Here is a 17,884-nt window from a genome sequence, read left to right on the forward strand (position 1 = left end):
TTCATCTATAAATAACTCAATTCCTCGCCATTTTTTCCACACACAAACACTACATTCTCACAAACACTACATTTTTTCCACCATTTTTTAGATGTTAATTATGTGTTTTTTTTTATTTTTTTAGGATTTAAATTGTAATTTTCTTTTATTCAATGAAGTGTGTTTTTATTAATTGAATTTGTTGGAAATAAAAATAAAAAATGAAATTGAATGAATAGTTAAGCGATGAAATGGTTAAGAGATGGAGTCCAGAGCCTTTGTCCTAGCGGCAAGGAGCTTAGATATTATTGTATGAGGTGCCGAGTTCGAGCCCTCTTGACATCAGTTGTAATTTCCTCATTTCTATAGTATAGGAGTTTATTTATAATTTCCTCCTTCATAAAAAAAATGGTTAAGAGATGGAGGGATGCAAGTGATGTCTCTTAGTTAAGAGATAGAGTAAAAAATGTAGTGGGCCCATGAATAGTGAATGGATGAGACGGTTAAGAGACGATATTGAGACACAAATTTGGATGACATAAGAGTGGGGTATGTTATATTGCTAGCTCACTCTAAAATTGCTAATTACAACTAAATGATAGGTATTATCTCATTCTAGCCCCTACCGAGTATCAATGTTGTGAACAAAAAATATCAATTATGATATTAATGTTATTTAACAACAAATTAGTTATAACTAACTTTTGAAAAATATCACACAAATTTTAATTCATGTAACTATCTCAATTTAAATTATTTTTTTCACACAACATATCAAATTAAAGGTTTTCATCGGGATTCTAACGAGATCTCAATTGCATATATTTCAATGTCAAAAATTATTAAAAAATTTATTAAACCCTAAACCCTAAACCCTAAACCCATAATAAAAACCTTTTGACTAAGAAACCGATTATGCATAGCAATTTATTGTTGGTAACTGTCAATTAGTGGAAAGACGTTATGTATATCCATAATGTTTATAATTCAGTTTACCAATACTACGTCTCAATTTCAATTTTCATTATCTACTAAAACCGTACACATTCTAATTTTTCCCAAAATGCCCCCAAAACTCAACTTTTATATATGTATAGATTTACGAATTTTGGAATTTTTCGACGAACAGTTAAATATTAACATAATTGTTATAATATGTCAACATAATGTGTGTAGAATGTCAATATTAAATTGTGTTGACATACTCAAGACATTGTGTTGATATAGTATTTAATATACTATATTGACATTCGATTTAAAACTCTAACTTTGTTAGTTATTCCTTTTTTTAATATTATAAAACAAAAAATGAAATTACACATGATAATTTATAGACCATTAGATCTTTAAAATTATTTGTTCTTAAACTAATTATAATTAGAAATTAATAGATGAATTAGCAATTTATCACCTCCCACAAGAGTTGGTTTCATTTTGATTATATATATTTGAAGCCAAGTTTCAGAAACAATGTTGATTAGTTATTGGTCATCTCTCTAAAATTTGCATTAACAAAATAAACTTGCATATTTATCCAATTTTAATTTAGAATAATAAGCGCTCGGTGGTGAATTTACTTGAGCAAAGATTCTTAAGTGATGTGCTTAAAAATTGTGGTAATTGATGTTTAAGTTTAAAAATAATCTATTACTACATTTTGATGGTATTGTTTACAATTAAAATAATAATCAGTTGAGAAAAAGACCCGATGGCAACATGACACCGACTACTCCGACGCAATGCCGACAATTCCTTTGTATCGCATTCTCGTATAAAAAATTCTTGATCCGCCACTCGTCACAAGAATAATCAATCCAAAAATAAAATTAAATGCTCCAACTAATCTTATCATATTCTATTGTATCAGTCTCCTAGTGTAATTAGGAATATGGTTTATTGAAGGAAAATTTAACAATTTATGTAAAGAGAATTATATGCAAAGTGGGAAAATGAGAGTGAGAAACGGAGCAAAAATAAATTTAAAGCAACTTTGTCTTTTAGAAACGTGTTATCAAGGCTGTCATCGTCAATCAAAACACGCAATGTATATACTAGGGATAGGATGAGAAAAAGTGTGGAAATAAAAACAAACAAGAATAAAGCTCAAGATGCCCCTATACTATTATTTTCTCCAACATATATATAAAAGAATATAATTCCACATTGCTATGAGGATTATATGCTTCGACCAACAATAACATTATAACCACCAACCATTGTTTGGTAGCAAACGGAATGAAAATTATTGATGTATGATTACAATAATCATTTGATAAACTTTTTGCCACTATGGGCGAATTTTTGTTAATGTAGTTTTACATTTTTTGAAAAGATGTGTATAAGAAAAAAATGTTTTGACATGTAGGCCCAAAGTGGTTATGTGTAGAGTAAATTGCAATAAGTAATCAAGATGCCTCTAGATGAAGCAATCCCCAATACAGCTTCAGAATCTACTGCATGGTTTTATATAATATTTTCCTCTTTTTCTTTATTTAACCAACCTTGTGCCGTTTTGGTGCTTAATTATATCTGTTGATGTTAACTAATCATTAAATTAGGAGATGAAACAATAATGCCATAATCCTATATATCTTGTCCTGAAAGCAAGGAATTGCTGTTAGATAGTGTCAAATGTTTTTATTCTATATTTATTTGCTTGAAACATGTTTCTTTTAACAGATACCTTGTTTTAGACAAAAAAAGGTATAGATGTATGCTTGTTTCAGCTCTGAGTGTGTGTGAAATGTTATATATTAGATGAATATCTATGCCTTGCATTTGTGAGCAGGCATAAAACACCATGGCTTCTGTGCTGCAGCTCTTCTACATACAATTGTCCTTCGTTGTAATCTGCTGTATGGCGACAAAGCCAAGCGTTCAGGCAAGTGCTTAACCATTCAATAAATCTTGAGGCATGACGAGTTTTTATGTTTTATGGAAATATGATAGATATTTTGCATTTTGCAGCCTTACATTGTTTACATGGGGAGCTCTTCAAGTTCAAGTGCAAGCGATGATGACTCGTCCCATCTGCAGCTGCTGTCATCCTTGTTCCCAAGGTGAGTTGTAGTGCTAACTAATTGTATTGTTTTGCCAAGTAAAGCCTCTCTCTAGCTAATACATGTTGTTTGGCAGTGAAGAGGGTGAAAGAAGATTCTTGTTGAACTCCTACAATCATGCTTTGAAGGGATTCTCTGCTATGCTTACAGAGACTGAAGCATCTGTTTTATCTGGTGTGATCTTGTTTCTACTATAGAATTGAATCTGGTTGGAAAGCTCTCATTGTTTGATCGCTGATATGAAAAGCAGGTCGTGATGATGTCGTGTCGGTCTTCCCTGATCCTGTCCTAAGACTCCACACGACGCGTTCCTGGGATTTTCTTGAAGCTGCAGATTCTGATTCTGAATCAAGTTTCCCTTATGAGCAAAAGTCAGTTGATGTTATCATTGGAATCATAGACACAGGTATATGCATTGCAACCTTTTGCAAATCCCAAAATAATTTCCAAGAATCAATCAATGAATCCCATTTGAAGATATTTGACTGAGTTGTGTTTAGGTATATGGCCTGAGTCACCTAGTTTCAGTGACCAACAAATTGGAAAGATCCCATCAAGGTGGAAAGGAGTGTGCATGGAAGGTTCTGATTTCAAGAAATCCAACTGCAATAGGTACTTTTTCTATTTAAAATGCAATGGGATGCAATTAACCTCAATCAATCTAACTAACCATACCTGATTTAGGAAGTTAATAGGTGCAAGATTCTACTCAAATCATCACTCCGCATCCAAATCAAACGAGACGAACCCAACCACGGCCAGTGGCTCAGCGAGGGACTTCATAGGCCACGGGACACACACTGCATCGACTGCAGGTGGAGCACCCGTTGCCAATGCCAACTACTATGGCCTTGCAAAGGGCACTGCCCGTGGTGGCCTCCCGTCTGCTAGGATAGCCAGCTACAAGGCCTGCACCGAGGATGGCTGCCCTGGCTCCATCATACTAAAAGCCATTGATGATGCTGTCAAGGATGGAGTTGACATCATCTCCATCTCCATCGGGCTGAGCTCTATCTTCCAGTCCGATTTCCTCAGCGACCCCATTGCAATCGGAGCCTTTCACGCGGAGCAGAAGGGCGTCATGGTTGTTTCCTCGGGCGGGAACGATGGCCCTGACCCTTACACCATTGTCAACTCCGCTCCTTGGATATTCACCGTGGCTGCCTCCACCATTGATCGAGGCTTTCAGACCACGGTCGTGCTGGGAAACGGTGAATCCTTAAAGGTATGAACTCGAACATTACTACATCACTTCAACTAGAAATGCACCATTAGTCTAAACAATTCTTCTTATGTGAGAGCAGGGCTTTGCAATAAACTTCTCTCCCCTCACAGTAGGCAAAAAATACCCCTTGGCATTCGGAGAAGATATTGCTGGAAATTTTGCCTCAGCATCCGATGCTAGGAACTGCATACCGGGCTCTCTTGATTACACCAAGGTAGCTGGGAAAATCGTCGTGTGCATGAACGATGAGGCCAACGTTTCAAGGAGGATAAAGAAGCTAGTAGTGGAAGATGCCAAAGCAAAAGGGGTGATCATAATAGATGGAGATGAAGAGGAAACTTCCCCTTTCGATGCAGGCACATTCCCTTATGCAGAAACTCGAGCAACAATAGGCTCTCAAATCCTCCACTACATCAACTCCACCAAGTAAGCCTAGCTACTTCACTATTTTGCTTGATACTAAAACAAATCTAATAAACAAAAATCTCCCACACAGGAATCCTAGTGCAACTATACTTTCAGCTACAGAGATGAAGGGGCTGAGGCCAGCTCCAGTTGTTGCATCCTTCTCTTCGAGGGGCCCCGGGGGGCTCACCGAGAACATCCTCAAGGTATGTCTATTAAACGATTGAGTACTTAAATACAAAATTCGAAGTGTAAGATAAAATTGGTGGTTGATTTCAGCCAGACATCATGGCACCCGGTGTGGCGATTATTGCAGCAACAGTGCCGAAAATAGAAGCAAACTACGGTGCACCGGGGAAGAAACCATCCGCATTCGCCATCAAGTCCGGCACCTCAATGGCCTGCCCCCACGTCACGGGCGCCATGGCCTTCATCAAATCCGTCCACCCCCACTGGAACTTCTCCGCAATCAAGTCCGCACTGATCACAACAGGTGATTTGTAAAGGTCAATTTTGGTCATAAACATATGACTAAAATACGAATCTAGTCCAAAATATTCACTTTCTGAAAAACGGATCCATAACAAACGAAAATGTTTCCGAAGTAGTCCTTTTTTTGACGATTCCGTCAAAAACTAACAGTCAACGCTAATTGCAATGACCGTTAGTTTTTTACGGAACCGTAAAAAAAATCACTCCGACAAGGATTTCATTTGTTATGGACTTGATTTTCAAAAAGTGAACATTTTGGACCATATTCATATGTTGGTCATATATTTAGGACCAAAATTGACCTCTACTCTTATTTTTTTCATTAGTTACATTTCAGGACAAGAAAATGATATTTTGTATTACTATTTTGCAGCATCAACCTCAAACAACATTGGAAAAACAGTGTCAAACACCTCAGACTCTCCTGCAAATCCGCACCAAGTGGGAGCAGGGGAGATAAGGCCGATCAAAGCTCTGGACCCTGGCCTAGTGATCGAGATGAGCACGACCGATCACCTCTACTTCCTCTGCTACAAGGGATACAAGCAGCGGACGATACGGTCGTTGAGCGGGGCGTCCAACTTCAGCTGCCCGGCTGGAGGGGCCGCGGAAGAGCTGATCTCGAGCCTCAACTACCCGACCATCTCCATCGGCAGCCTCAGCCGCCGAGACGGGCCAAGGAAGGTGAAGAGAGTGGCGACCAACGTGGGGTCGGAGAGCAGCGCGACGTACGTGGCGTCGGTGGACGCGCCGGCCGGGCTGGCGGTGAAGGTGGCGCCGAGCAAGATGGTGTTCCGGAAGGGCATGGAGAAGGCGGCGTTCAAGGTTTTCTTCGACGGGAGGCGAGCGGCCAAGGGCTATAATTTCGGACATGTCTCGTGGTTTGATGGATCGCACCTTGTCCGAATTGTATTTGCGGTTAACGTTGTCTGATCATGCATTTTTTTTTACTTACATAGTGGATTTTTTAAAAAATTATGTAATTTAAAATAGTAGATTTAAAAAGTATCCATTCACCATTTACAGTGTTTTTTGGCATGGAGAGCACAATTTGCAATTGTTATTTTATTTAACTTTTTTTAGGGGTGATGTGAAATCATAGTGTATGCATGATGCATGTAGTAGGCAGCGTTGGTTGATCATCAATTATAATACTTACTTTTCTAAAGGTAGGTTTAATTTAGTTAATTACAAATTTCCTTTCTTTAATACTGGCAATATTCTTGGTAGTAGATTACATAAATCTTATGCAAAATTAATAAAGTAAGTGAGATATAGAAAGAAAAAATTATTAAGGTAGTAAGATTAAACTTAATAGAGGGAATAATTGATCAAAGGTAGAAATGAACAAGTAATTTTTATGAACAAATCAAAATTTAAAAATAAAACTATTGATTGTAGATGGAGGAAATATTTTTTTTGGAAAGGTTTTTTTACAAATATGATTATGTTTGGAAGTTATTTAAAAAAATGCACAAATTTATGTAACATAGAAATATATTTTGAGTAAAAAATTTAATGCGCAAACAATAATTGGGGTAAGAAGCAATTTGACCATTTTCGGGCAAATAATTTTGAATTAGATCCAATTAGAGCTTTGATTTCGGGATGAGGTATTTTCCCTGAAAACATTGCCTCCCACCAAAATTTGTTTTTTAGCTATGCTCGTATAAAGGGGGACTTGTTTGAAAAAATTACAGAAGTGCCACTTGCCCCACATTTGGGCAGGAAAAGTTATGAAATTTGGGCACCATCTTAGCTTAAATTTTACTCCCTCCGTCCCCGAATAAGAGTCGCTTATTTCCATTTTGGCCCGTCCCCCATTAAGAGTCACTCTTCATTTTTACCATAAATGGTAGTAGGCCCCACATTCCACTAACTCACTCCACCCACATTTTATTATAAAACCAATATAAAAATGTGGGTCCCACATTCCACTAACTTTTTCAACCAACTTTTCTCTACATTTCTTAAAACTCGTGCCTGGTCAAAGAACGACTCCTATTAGGGGACAGAGGGAGTATTATCTTATTGTAAAATTCATTTTGTTTAATATGGATCTTATGTCTGATTAGTTTGTATGGAGCGAGAATTTAAGGGTATGGCCGCAGCCTATTCATGTTAGCTTTGCATAAGCTTTATAAAAAATACTACTATTCTATTACAATATAGTATCTATTTATTCCATTCTTCCAAAGCCGTCTGATTCACTCCAGTTTCCAATGCATTTTGTCTCTGAAAAAGATATATTTCATATGTTAAATGCATATTTAAAACCTTTCATGAATATCAATTTATAAATATCTATGCAATTTGTGTTTTTTAAGGAAAATTAAATATAATAATGCAAATTTGAAATGATCCTCTTTTCAGTTGTTGTCAATTCAATTAATACCTGCGCATTAAAAAATAAAAGATTAGAACCTGTGATAATAAGATTAGAGAATAAAATCTCAATTTTACATCATTAAAACGAGAATAAAATCAGAAAAAAAATAAGTCGGATAGAGATAGATAGAGAGAGACCAAGAGGGATAGAGAGAGGGAGAAAAACCCTCTTCTAACAGCTAGATTGCGGCCATATTTGTGTAGGATATGCACAGGTTGTAGTCATTAAATAAGTATTCTATTACAAAATATATATTTTCCATATGTCCAAAGCTGTCATTGATACATTTGTGTATTTCTAATGTAGTTTGTCTCTAATAATAAATGCAACATATATTAGTAATCAATGTAATTCATTTCTGTAAATAAAATAGGAAAAATGTAGAAATCCCTATAAATTCAATAATATTACCTGCAAAGCATTAAGTAATTAGTATATGCAAAGTAAATAATGTCACTATGTCCAGAGCCTTTGTCCTAGCGGCAAAGTAATCAACTCGTTTTTCATATAAGTATAATTTCTATATTTAATATTATTCAACTTTCCATAAATGATTAAATGCATGTATCCAAATTTACCTATAAGTTTTCTAATTTATGTTAAAGTGATGGGACATGTGGACTTTTTTTTATTTCCAATTGGCAAGGAGTTATTGGTGAGGCACACCAAATCATTATGCCACCATGATTTGGAAGGACCATATAATTTTTACTTGTAAGGTTCCACCTCTTTTTCTCCTTCAAACATTTATTAGTATCTACAAAACAATTACTACTATAAACATTATCACTTTTAGGTGTTTGTTTATTCATTATTCTATCTTGATATTTCCTAGGTGAATTATTTATTATATTGCTAAACTAAAACTCCTATTCCTACTCCATCAAATTAATGAACCCCAATTCTAAATCTCCTAGTCATAGTTCATCGTTTAACTAATAAATATCCATATCTAGTCCTAAAAGAAACATTAATTTGTATATTATATTTTGTTTTAAATTAAATTATATTTTGTGAATATACTTTATTACCATTAAATTATTTTGTATATTAAATACACGTATTAAGGATATAGAGCTAGATTATGCATATATTGTTCATGTATTTAATGACTTGTGTGTGGCATACAACTTTTAAAATATGATTGGATAATAGTATATTTTTAAATTTCTTCCTCTTTTATTGCATTTATTTAAAAATATATCTTCAAAATTTAAAATATTAAAGACATATTATTAGTAAATAAATAATATAGGATCTCTTATCAAATTAGTCTTTATAAATTTTAATTCAACTAATTTTATAACAAATAATTAAGCACTATGAATTATTAAAAACTTGTTAACTACTAATAATAATGAACTGTAAATAATCAGATCTATAACATATGATAAAAAATAATTACTTTTAATTAAATTTTAATTTTAAATATTAATAAACTTATTCTTTTAGTAACTTTTTAGTCATAAGAATGTTTATAAAATAATAGAGTGTTAGCTCAATTCACTATAACATCTATCAAATTAAAATTTGATACTATATTATATACGTCTAGTAACTAATTAAGTACTATATCGTTTTGATTTTAAGAATTTTATAATTTTTATTTTCTAATTTTTTTTATTTCTTTAATCGAACCTCGATTAAAAAAATCACATATTATTATCTTATCTATTTCATATTTCTAATATTTTTAAATAATAATTTCTCTTTTTTACTTTATACAAGACTCCCTTTGAATTTTCTTTTTCGTTCATCCCGATAAACAAGGAGTAATAAGTTAAAATTTGATATATGGTGTAATAATACTAATTGAGTTTAGTATTTACGGTTTTGATTTTAATTTTTATAATTTTTAACTCTTAAATTTTTAAAATTATAATTTCTTTAATTTATAATTTTTGGAAGATTATGTTGAACCCTGAAAAAAAAATAATCCCATGTTTATAACTTATCTGTTTAATATTTTAAAGATATGTGATTAATATTTTCTCTTTTTCGTTATAGAATATTAGAGTTCTTAGCTTAAATAATTGTAACATGCAACAATTAAATTTGAATATATGATATATGAAATAGTACTCATTAAGTTTACGGTATTGATTTTAATAATTTCATAATTTCAATTTTAATTATTTACTTTTTAAGATTTAGTTTATTTTAATTCTTAATTTTTGGAGCATTACATGTTCTTAATTCATATTAATATTCTAAAAATATATAGTTAATATTTTCTCTTTCTTTAATATATAATTTTTGGAAGATTATGTTGAACCCGGAAAAATAATTAATCGCATGTTCATAACTTATCTATTTAATATTTTAAAAATTTGTAAGTAATATTTTCTTTTGTTCTATATAGAATATTAGAGTTCTTAACTCAAATAATTGTAACATGCAACAATTAAAATTGAATATATGATATGGAGTATTAAATAGTACTCATTAAGTTTACGGTTTTAATTTTAAGAATTTCATAATTTCAATTTTAATTTTAATTTTTTACTTTCTAAAATTTTAGTTTATTTTAATTCTTAATTTTTGGAACATTGAACCTCGATAAAATAATCACATGTTCTTAATTCATATATTTAATATTCTAAAAATATATAGTTAATATTTTCTCTTTCCTTAAAAGTACTCCATTACCGTCCTTGGTTCATTCACTATACAATGCAACAAATTAAAATCTTATTGCACTTGTAGTTCGTATGATATATAAATACTGGTTGAGTTGCGTTCTTAATTCACGTAGTATTTATTAGTTTTAAATAAAATGTGAGTGGAGTGAGTTAGTGAATATGAGACGTATTACCATTTATAGTACAAATTAATTGGGACTCCTATTCGTGGACGGACTAAAGCAAAAAAATGAGACTCATATTCGCGGACGGATGGAGTAATTAATAAAACAATCATTTAAAAAAAGAAAGAGTATATTTTTAATATTAAATTTACTTATATGTTGTTACTTTTTTAACTCATTTAAGTCCACAAATATTTGTTCAATAAATTATGCATATATTCATTATCAAGATAATAAATTGTTTCAATAAAAATGTGGGAGAGAGACGAAAGAAATGCATTTAATCCTAGCAACATTTTGGAGATAGAGGGGAGAAAATTGCTCCAGAATTTTAGCAAAAATAGGAAGAAAGAGGGGAGATATTATAGAAAAAACGTTTTCTAAGTATATTTATTCCTAAAGGATAGATAAGTAATATATTAATTAATTTAAAAATAATAAAAATTATGAACCGGTTTTAAAATTGAAATTCCTAAAATATCCAATTATGTACGTAGAATTTACGTACGTTTATTTAGAAAATTATAAGCTGACACGTATATTTTTAGACCTAGTAGTACCATTTATATAATATAATATTCTCATTTGACATGGAATTAAGAAATGCGCCGAATCCGAAGGACAAATGCTATAAAATGGAGATGGATTTGGAAAAAATGAAGGAGCTGCTTAAGAAACAGGCAATCGCAGCAGATTAGGGTTTAGTCTTCGCCGGAGCATTTTTCTCTTCTTCTACTCAGGTATTAAATCTATACCAGACACGTTATTGCTATTATTTTGAAAAAGTATTTATTTGTATTTTTTTAATGTGAATATTGCTATGCTGCATGGAATCGCTGCGCCACCTCTTCCTAGCGATTAGTTTCAATATTTCTTCGCAATGACTCGATCTGTTCTGTAGATTGCGTGTAATGATCTGTTTTTTGAAATTTGTGGTATGATCGAATCGATCGCGTTTATGTATTGCTTTACGTTGAATGACGCTTGCCATCTATTAGTACTCTGCCAATGAATGATGATGCGGTGAGGTGCATTAATGGTTGTCTCTTTGTTGTTGGATTAGGATGTTTCGGAGATGAATGACTGTGCATAGCGCTTGATTTGGTTGGAATAGCTTCATAACATTGCAGTAGTGGTTGTGGTTAACTAGATTTTGGTGATAGCTATGGCGTGGCTTAGAGCGGGCTCTAATGTGGCAAAGCTTGCTGTTAGACGGACTTTATCTCAAACTGGTTCGTATGTAGCTCGAGCAGGGGCTCCTGAACGGAGTCGATATTTCCATGCTACTGTTTTCAGATCAAAGGCTCAATCTGCGCCTGTTCCTCGCCCTGTGCCTCTCTCCAGGTTGAGTGATAGCTTTTTAGATGGAACGAGTAGTGTTTATCTTGAAGAGTTACAGAGATCCTGGGAGCAAGATCCCAATAGTGTCGATGACTCATGGGACAATTTTTTCAGAAACTTTGTCGGCCAGGCCACCACATCTCCTGGCCTTTCGGGCCAAACAATTCAAGAGAGTATGCGGCTGTTGTTGCTAGTGAGAGCTTACCAGGTTTATGGTCACCTGAAAGCCAAGATAGATCCATTGGGTTTGGAAGAGAGATCGATTCCTGATGATCTAGATCCAGCACTTTATGGTTTTACAGAAGCTGATCTTGACAGAGAGTTCTTCATTGGTGTATGGAGAATGGCAGGGTTTTTGTCGGAGAACCGCCCCGTGCAAACCTTAAGGGCGATATTGAAAAGACTAGAACAAGCTTATTGTGGAAGTATAGGCTACGAGTACATGCATATTGCTGATCGTGAAAAGTGTAATTGGTTGAGAGACAAAATTGAGACTCCGACGCCTACTCAATATAATCGACAGCGACGTGAGGTGATCCTTGACAGGCTCATCTGGAGTACCCAATTTGAGAACTTTTTGGCTGCCAAGTGGACTGCAGCCAAAAGGTTTGGGCTTGAAGGTTGTGAGACATTGATTCCTGGTATGAAGGAAATGTTTGATAGGTCAGCAGATCTTGGAGTGGAGAGCATTGTGATTGGAATGTCGCATAGAGGAAGATTAAATGTTCTGGGTAATGTTGTTCGAAAACCTCTGCGGCAGATCTTCAGCGAGTTTAGTAGTGGTATAAAGCCTGTGGATGAAGTTGGACTATACACTGGGACTGGTGATGTCAAATATCATCTTGGAACTTCTTATGATCGCCCAACAAGGGGTGGTAAGAGAATTCACCTGTCATTAGTTGCAAATCCTAGCCACTTGGAAGCAGTGGACCCTGTTGTGGTTGGAAAGACTAGGGCCAAACAATATTTCTCTGATGATGTCGACAGAACAAAAAACATGGGTATTTTGATTCATGGTGACGGAAGTTTTGCTGGACAAGGGGTTGTCTACGAGACCTTGCATCTTAGTGCTCTTCCAAACTACACTACTGGTGGGACCATTCACATCGTAGTGAACAATCAAGTGGCTTTCACTACCGACCCAAGATCAGGAAGATCCTCTCAATACTGCACGGATGTTGCCAAAGCTCTTAGCACTCCTATTTTTCATGTCAATGGTGATGATGTGGAAGCCGTTGTTCATGCCTGTGAACTTGCTGCTGAGTGGCGTCAGAAATTTCATACTGATGTTGTAGTTGATATTGTATGCTACCGTCGATTTGGGCACAATGAAATTGATGAGCCATCCTTTACTCAACCTAAAATGTACAAGGTATTCAATATATTTCATTTTTCTAATATAACGTTAATAATGATATTCTTTACCAATTCACTTTGGTTAAAATTTGGTACGCACTTTAAAATATTTTCTTTTCATGTAACTTATGAAAGCCTCTATTTTCTGAATGATTTTAGGTTATAAGGAATCATCCTTCAGCACTTGAGATTTACCAAAAGAAGCTTCTGGGATCTGGCGAGGTTAAAAAAGAAGATGTTGATCGGATAAATAATAAAGTCACATCAATTCTGAATGAAGAATTTATTTCCAGCAAAGACTATGTGCCTCAAAGAAGGGACTGGCTTTCAGCGTACTGGACTGGGTTCAAGTCCCCTGAACAGCTTTCACGCATTCGCAACACTGGGTAATGCCTTCACTGACACTATCAAAATGATGTATGAGGGACTAAGCTGTTTCTGTTTTCAGGGTCAAACCAGAGATTTTGAAGAATGTTGGCGAGGCTATCACCACCCTTCCAGAAAATTTCAAACCTCATAGAGCAGTTAAAAGGATTTTTGAAGATCGTGCAAAAATGATTGAGACAGGAGAGGGCATTGACTGGGCAGTTGGTGAAGCCCTTGCATTCGCAACATTGCTTGTGGAGGGAAATCATGTTAGGTTGAGTGGGCAGGATGTCGAGCGAGGTACTTTTAGCCATAGGCATTCTGTTGTTCATGATCAGGAAACAGGGGGAAAATACTGCCCTCTAGATCATGTTATGATGAACCAACATGAAGAGATGTTTACTGTGAGCAACAGGTATTATCAGTTATTACGTTTGCTTTCTATATCAGTTCATATAAGTAAAAGCTACCTTTCTTGGTTGTACTGTTTAAGCTTTGTGCTTAGTGGACTTCTAATAAATCGTAGTCTCTTCTTAATAATCCCAAGCATTTGAAGACCATACAGATTACAGAATGAAATCTTTGTTTTGCATTTTTGTTGGGACTAGGATCGCTCTGAGTGCATTTGGGTTCTCTTGGCACTAACTTCCCTAGAGTTGTCTTTGTTATTCCTATATTAGCAATATTGTTATAACCTACAAGTTTCTTTGAAGTTTTGTGTGTGCGTAAGGATGGATTTATTCCTCATGTTCAAGTATGACATTCAATTAGCTTATCTGTTGTACTACGCAAATTTGTTAGATGCTTCAGATTTTATTATTAATCCTATGAACTAGCATTACTAAATATGGATTACATGATTACATCCTTGTTCTTGGCACTTAGTTACAGAACTTCAAAATTATCGTGCCCCTTTCTGACTAGTTATGTGATAATTGGTCTTGTCCAGCTCTCTTTCCGAGTTTGGAGTTTTGGGGTTTGAATTAGGCTATTCAATGGAAAATCCAAATTCTCTGGTACTATGGGAAGCCCAGTTTGGTGATTTTTCCAATGGCGCTCAGGTGATGTTTGACCAATTTGTGAGCAGTGGAGAAGCCAAATGGCTGCGTCAAACAGGATTAGTTGTCCTTCTACCTCATGGGTATGATGGCCAAGGTCCAGAACACTCAAGTGCACGATTAGAACGTTTCCTTCAGGTAATGCTCTTTTTCTTCATCATAATGCTACTTGTTTCATTAGAGTTTAGCTTGTATTTGAATCTACATGTAAAAATGTCAGAAAACCAACCATATATGCAGACCATTTTTCTGTTTTAGTTTGTTCCTTTCCATGTTAGTTGTCTTAATTATTCTTACAATTTGTCCTTTTGAACCACGTGTTTGCTAGAATCATGGAGAATATCTATAAGTCATTAGGATGTAACAAGGAGAAGTCCACAACACAAGAGAATAATTGCTTCGAATCCCTGAACTTTTATCCTTTTCACTAGCCTATTGATTAATGTGGCTATTCAAAGAATCCTTGTAGGGGCTTCCTGAAATTATTTGCTTGTTCTCTTCTTAGTGAATTAGTAGTAAGGACCTAAACTTATTGATGAAAATGAGGTATCATTAGTTAGCTATATTACATTTGTCCATTTTTCTTTCTGACATGCCCCCTGTGCCAACTTCAGACATGACATGGCTATCACTTTCATGAAGTATTTGACATTTGTTAATCAATTATAGGCTTAATATTCCAAATATATATCCTGTATATTGTTTTTCCAGGGATGTAAAATTGCACCTTTTTATGTTATATTGCAGATGAGTGATGATCATCCCTTTGTCATACCTGAGATGGACTCAACCCTCAGGAAACAGATTCAGGAATGCAACTGGCAGGTGGTGAATGTGACTACACCTGCAAACTATTTCCACGTTCTGCGTCGGCAAGTAAGCAGATTTGACTAAAGATATGCAAAATTAGAGAAATTTTGAACTCTCATTCTATATTCTTCGCGATTTCAGATACACAGAGAGTTCCGTAAACCTCTCATTGTGATGTCACCAAAGAACTTGCTACGTCACAAGGACTGCAAATCTAATTTGTCAGAGTTTGATGATGTTCAAGGCCACTCAGGTTTCGACAAGCAAGGAACCAGATTTAAACGCCTAATCAAGGACCAAAATGATCACTCGGATCTTGAGGAGGGCATAAGACGTTTGGTTCTTTGCTCCGGAAAGGTGTGAAAAGTTATACTTGTCGTGTTACGCATCACTGGCTGGTCAATTAAAGCCTGTTAATCGTGTCTCCCTTTTTCTTCATTTTGCTGTATATGGTGCGTAATTTGAAATTTTACCTTCGTGTGCAGATCTACTATGAGCTTGATGAAGAGAGGAAAAAGGTTGGTGCAAAGGACGTGGCAATCTGTAGGGTGGAGCAGCTTTGCCCCTTCCCATACGACCTCGTCCAACGTGAACTTAATAGATATCCAAGTATGTCTCAAACAATATTTGATCTCCTTGTTAAATTCTATTGTTATTTGCCTGTTAAATAGATACCCATTATCATCGGACCAATTGCGATTCTTTCAGATGCCGAAGTTGTCTGGTGCCAGGAAGAGCCAATGAACATGGGGGCATACAGCTACATAGCACCTCGTCTTGGCACTACAATGAAAGCTGCGAGCAGAGGTAACGTGGATGACATCAAGTACGTAGGACGTGCTCCGTCCGCTGCCACTGCCACCGGCTTTTACCAAGTCCACACGAAAGAGCAAACTGGAATAGTCCAGAAAGCCGTGCAGCCTGATCCCATCATTTGATGTGATATTTGCGTGTTTTGACACGAGTTTTACAGAAATAAGCGCACTCTCTGAAGTTGATGTTGTCATCGACGGAGGACTTTTGATGGAGCGAACTAATGCCTTTTTTACATTTTCACATGCTATTGACATTTCTTCAAGAGATGCGTTGCAGAAAGGAATGTTGGAGCTAACAACAACAGCAATCGATACACATTTTTTTTTTCTTTTTGCCAATTAAAAAAGAAGTGTTTCTTTCATATCGTTGGATGATCGAGGTTACTAGAGTTGAGAATGTAAAACTAGTTCAAGTTTTGGTATGAGTGATGCGTTTTTTTAAATACTTGCTTGATTATACATTTTTCCTTTTGCGTTTTATTGAAATAAATATGATGTATACCTAGTAAGTAAACTTAATTCTGCACATTGGTTTCATGTTGAATAGCATGTAAGAGGGAGTTAATCCTTTAACTTCGAGATCATGGTTTTGGGTTTAAGAAAGGGCTTCTTATAATATGATATGCTGATCTTTTGCATGTTTCAAGTGTCCTTGAATGATTATTATTTTTGGTTTTGGGTTATCTTTTTCATGTTTCAAGTGTCCTTGGTTGATTATTATTTTCGGACAAACAATAACAATGGTATGAAGTATGAACTCCTCGGTTCTTTTCAAGTGACAGACTCGTTCTTTTTCTTACCTTGATTCAAAATACTCCCTCCGTCCACAAAAAAATCTCATTTCTATAAATAGAAAATTTCTCTCACATACGTTATTCACTTTTTTTTTCTCAATTTCATATTTTACCTACTTTTTCTCACATCACTCTTACTTTATCAATTCATCATTAAAGCTCGTGCCGTCCACAATGTGACTATTTTTTATAGATGAATGGAGTACTTGTTTTGGCATTTGTCTCAGAGTCGCCTTTTGTGGATAACAAACTCCTACAATCACAACATACTCAACTGACATTTACATTAAACACACAAAAATTTGAAATGCAAAAATAATGAATATATTACAGTACAGTAAATTTTCACATGATTTGAATATCAGTGAAATTTGAGAAGTATTTTTAAATTCAAGTAACGTATAAAATAACATTGTTCACACCTTTTAAAAGCGGCAATGTTTCTTATATTGACCAGTTTGTTTACTTACATAGTTCGATGTGCCACATCGAATTTAATTTAGCGAAAAATTGAATTCGTGGAAAATTTACCATGAAGTGTAAATCAATAATATTAGTGATCAAATTTTAATTGCAAAACACCAAATATCTGCCAAAGTAAGTTTAGAAACCATTACCATTAAAATAAACAATTCTTCGTCCCACTCAAACTACCTTTTTTTTTTTGGGAAATATCCCATTTTAATTGGCACATTTTAAAAAATAATCATTCTATAAATTTAAATAATTCTATTAATAACAATGATAAGGTAGGGCTGCTTGTAAATCGTCAATATTAGGGTATCCACTATAACAGAGGCGCGGCTATAGCTCCGGCGGGGCGACGACGGGGCGGCCTATAGCGGGTGGGACGTCCGCCGCGCGGCGGACGAAATAAACGGGGCGGACGGGCGATTGGCGATAAATGTGCGAGGAAGCGGCGGTGGACCATCGCCGCGACTATCGGCACGCCGGCCTATAGTGCCCGGCGATAGGCGTGCCGGTCGCCC

At 35.1% G+C, this 17,884-nt stretch overlaps 2 protein-coding genes across 2 annotated transcripts; both read left to right on the top strand.

Annotated features, from left to right (window-relative positions):
- The first annotated feature begins 2,537 nt into the window (after positions 1-2,537).
- Positions 2,538-6,328, top strand: LOC121755649 (CO(2)-response secreted protease-like). Its single transcript, XM_042150978.1, has 10 exons — positions 2,538-2,860; positions 2,947-3,038; positions 3,115-3,212; positions 3,289-3,444; positions 3,539-3,650; positions 3,723-4,263; positions 4,343-4,689; positions 4,760-4,874; positions 4,948-5,161; positions 5,534-6,328. The coding sequence occupies exons 1-10, from the start codon at positions 2,780-2,782 to the stop codon at positions 6,091-6,093; spliced, it is 2,316 nt and encodes a 771-aa protein (XP_042006912.1). The 5' UTR covers positions 2,538-2,779; the 3' UTR covers positions 6,094-6,328.
- Positions 6,329-10,962: 4,634 nt separating this feature from the next.
- On the top strand, positions 10,963-16,600 carry LOC121755648 (2-oxoglutarate dehydrogenase, mitochondrial-like). The gene is made up of 9 exons (XM_042150977.1): positions 10,963-11,095; positions 11,419-13,068; positions 13,212-13,438; positions 13,501-13,833; positions 14,368-14,614; positions 15,224-15,352; positions 15,428-15,643; positions 15,772-15,895; positions 15,995-16,600. The coding sequence occupies exons 2-9, from the start codon at positions 11,521-11,523 to the stop codon at positions 16,222-16,224; spliced, it is 3,054 nt and encodes a 1,017-aa protein (XP_042006911.1). The 5' UTR covers positions 10,963-11,095; positions 11,419-11,520; the 3' UTR covers positions 16,225-16,600.
- Positions 16,601-17,884: the final 1,284 nt, after the last annotated feature.

The sequence above is a fragment of the Salvia splendens genome, chromosome 11 (assembly GCF_004379255.2).
Source record: "Salvia splendens isolate huo1 chromosome 11, SspV2, whole genome shotgun sequence".
Taxonomy (NCBI): domain Eukaryota; kingdom Viridiplantae; phylum Streptophyta; class Magnoliopsida; order Lamiales; family Lamiaceae; genus Salvia; species Salvia splendens.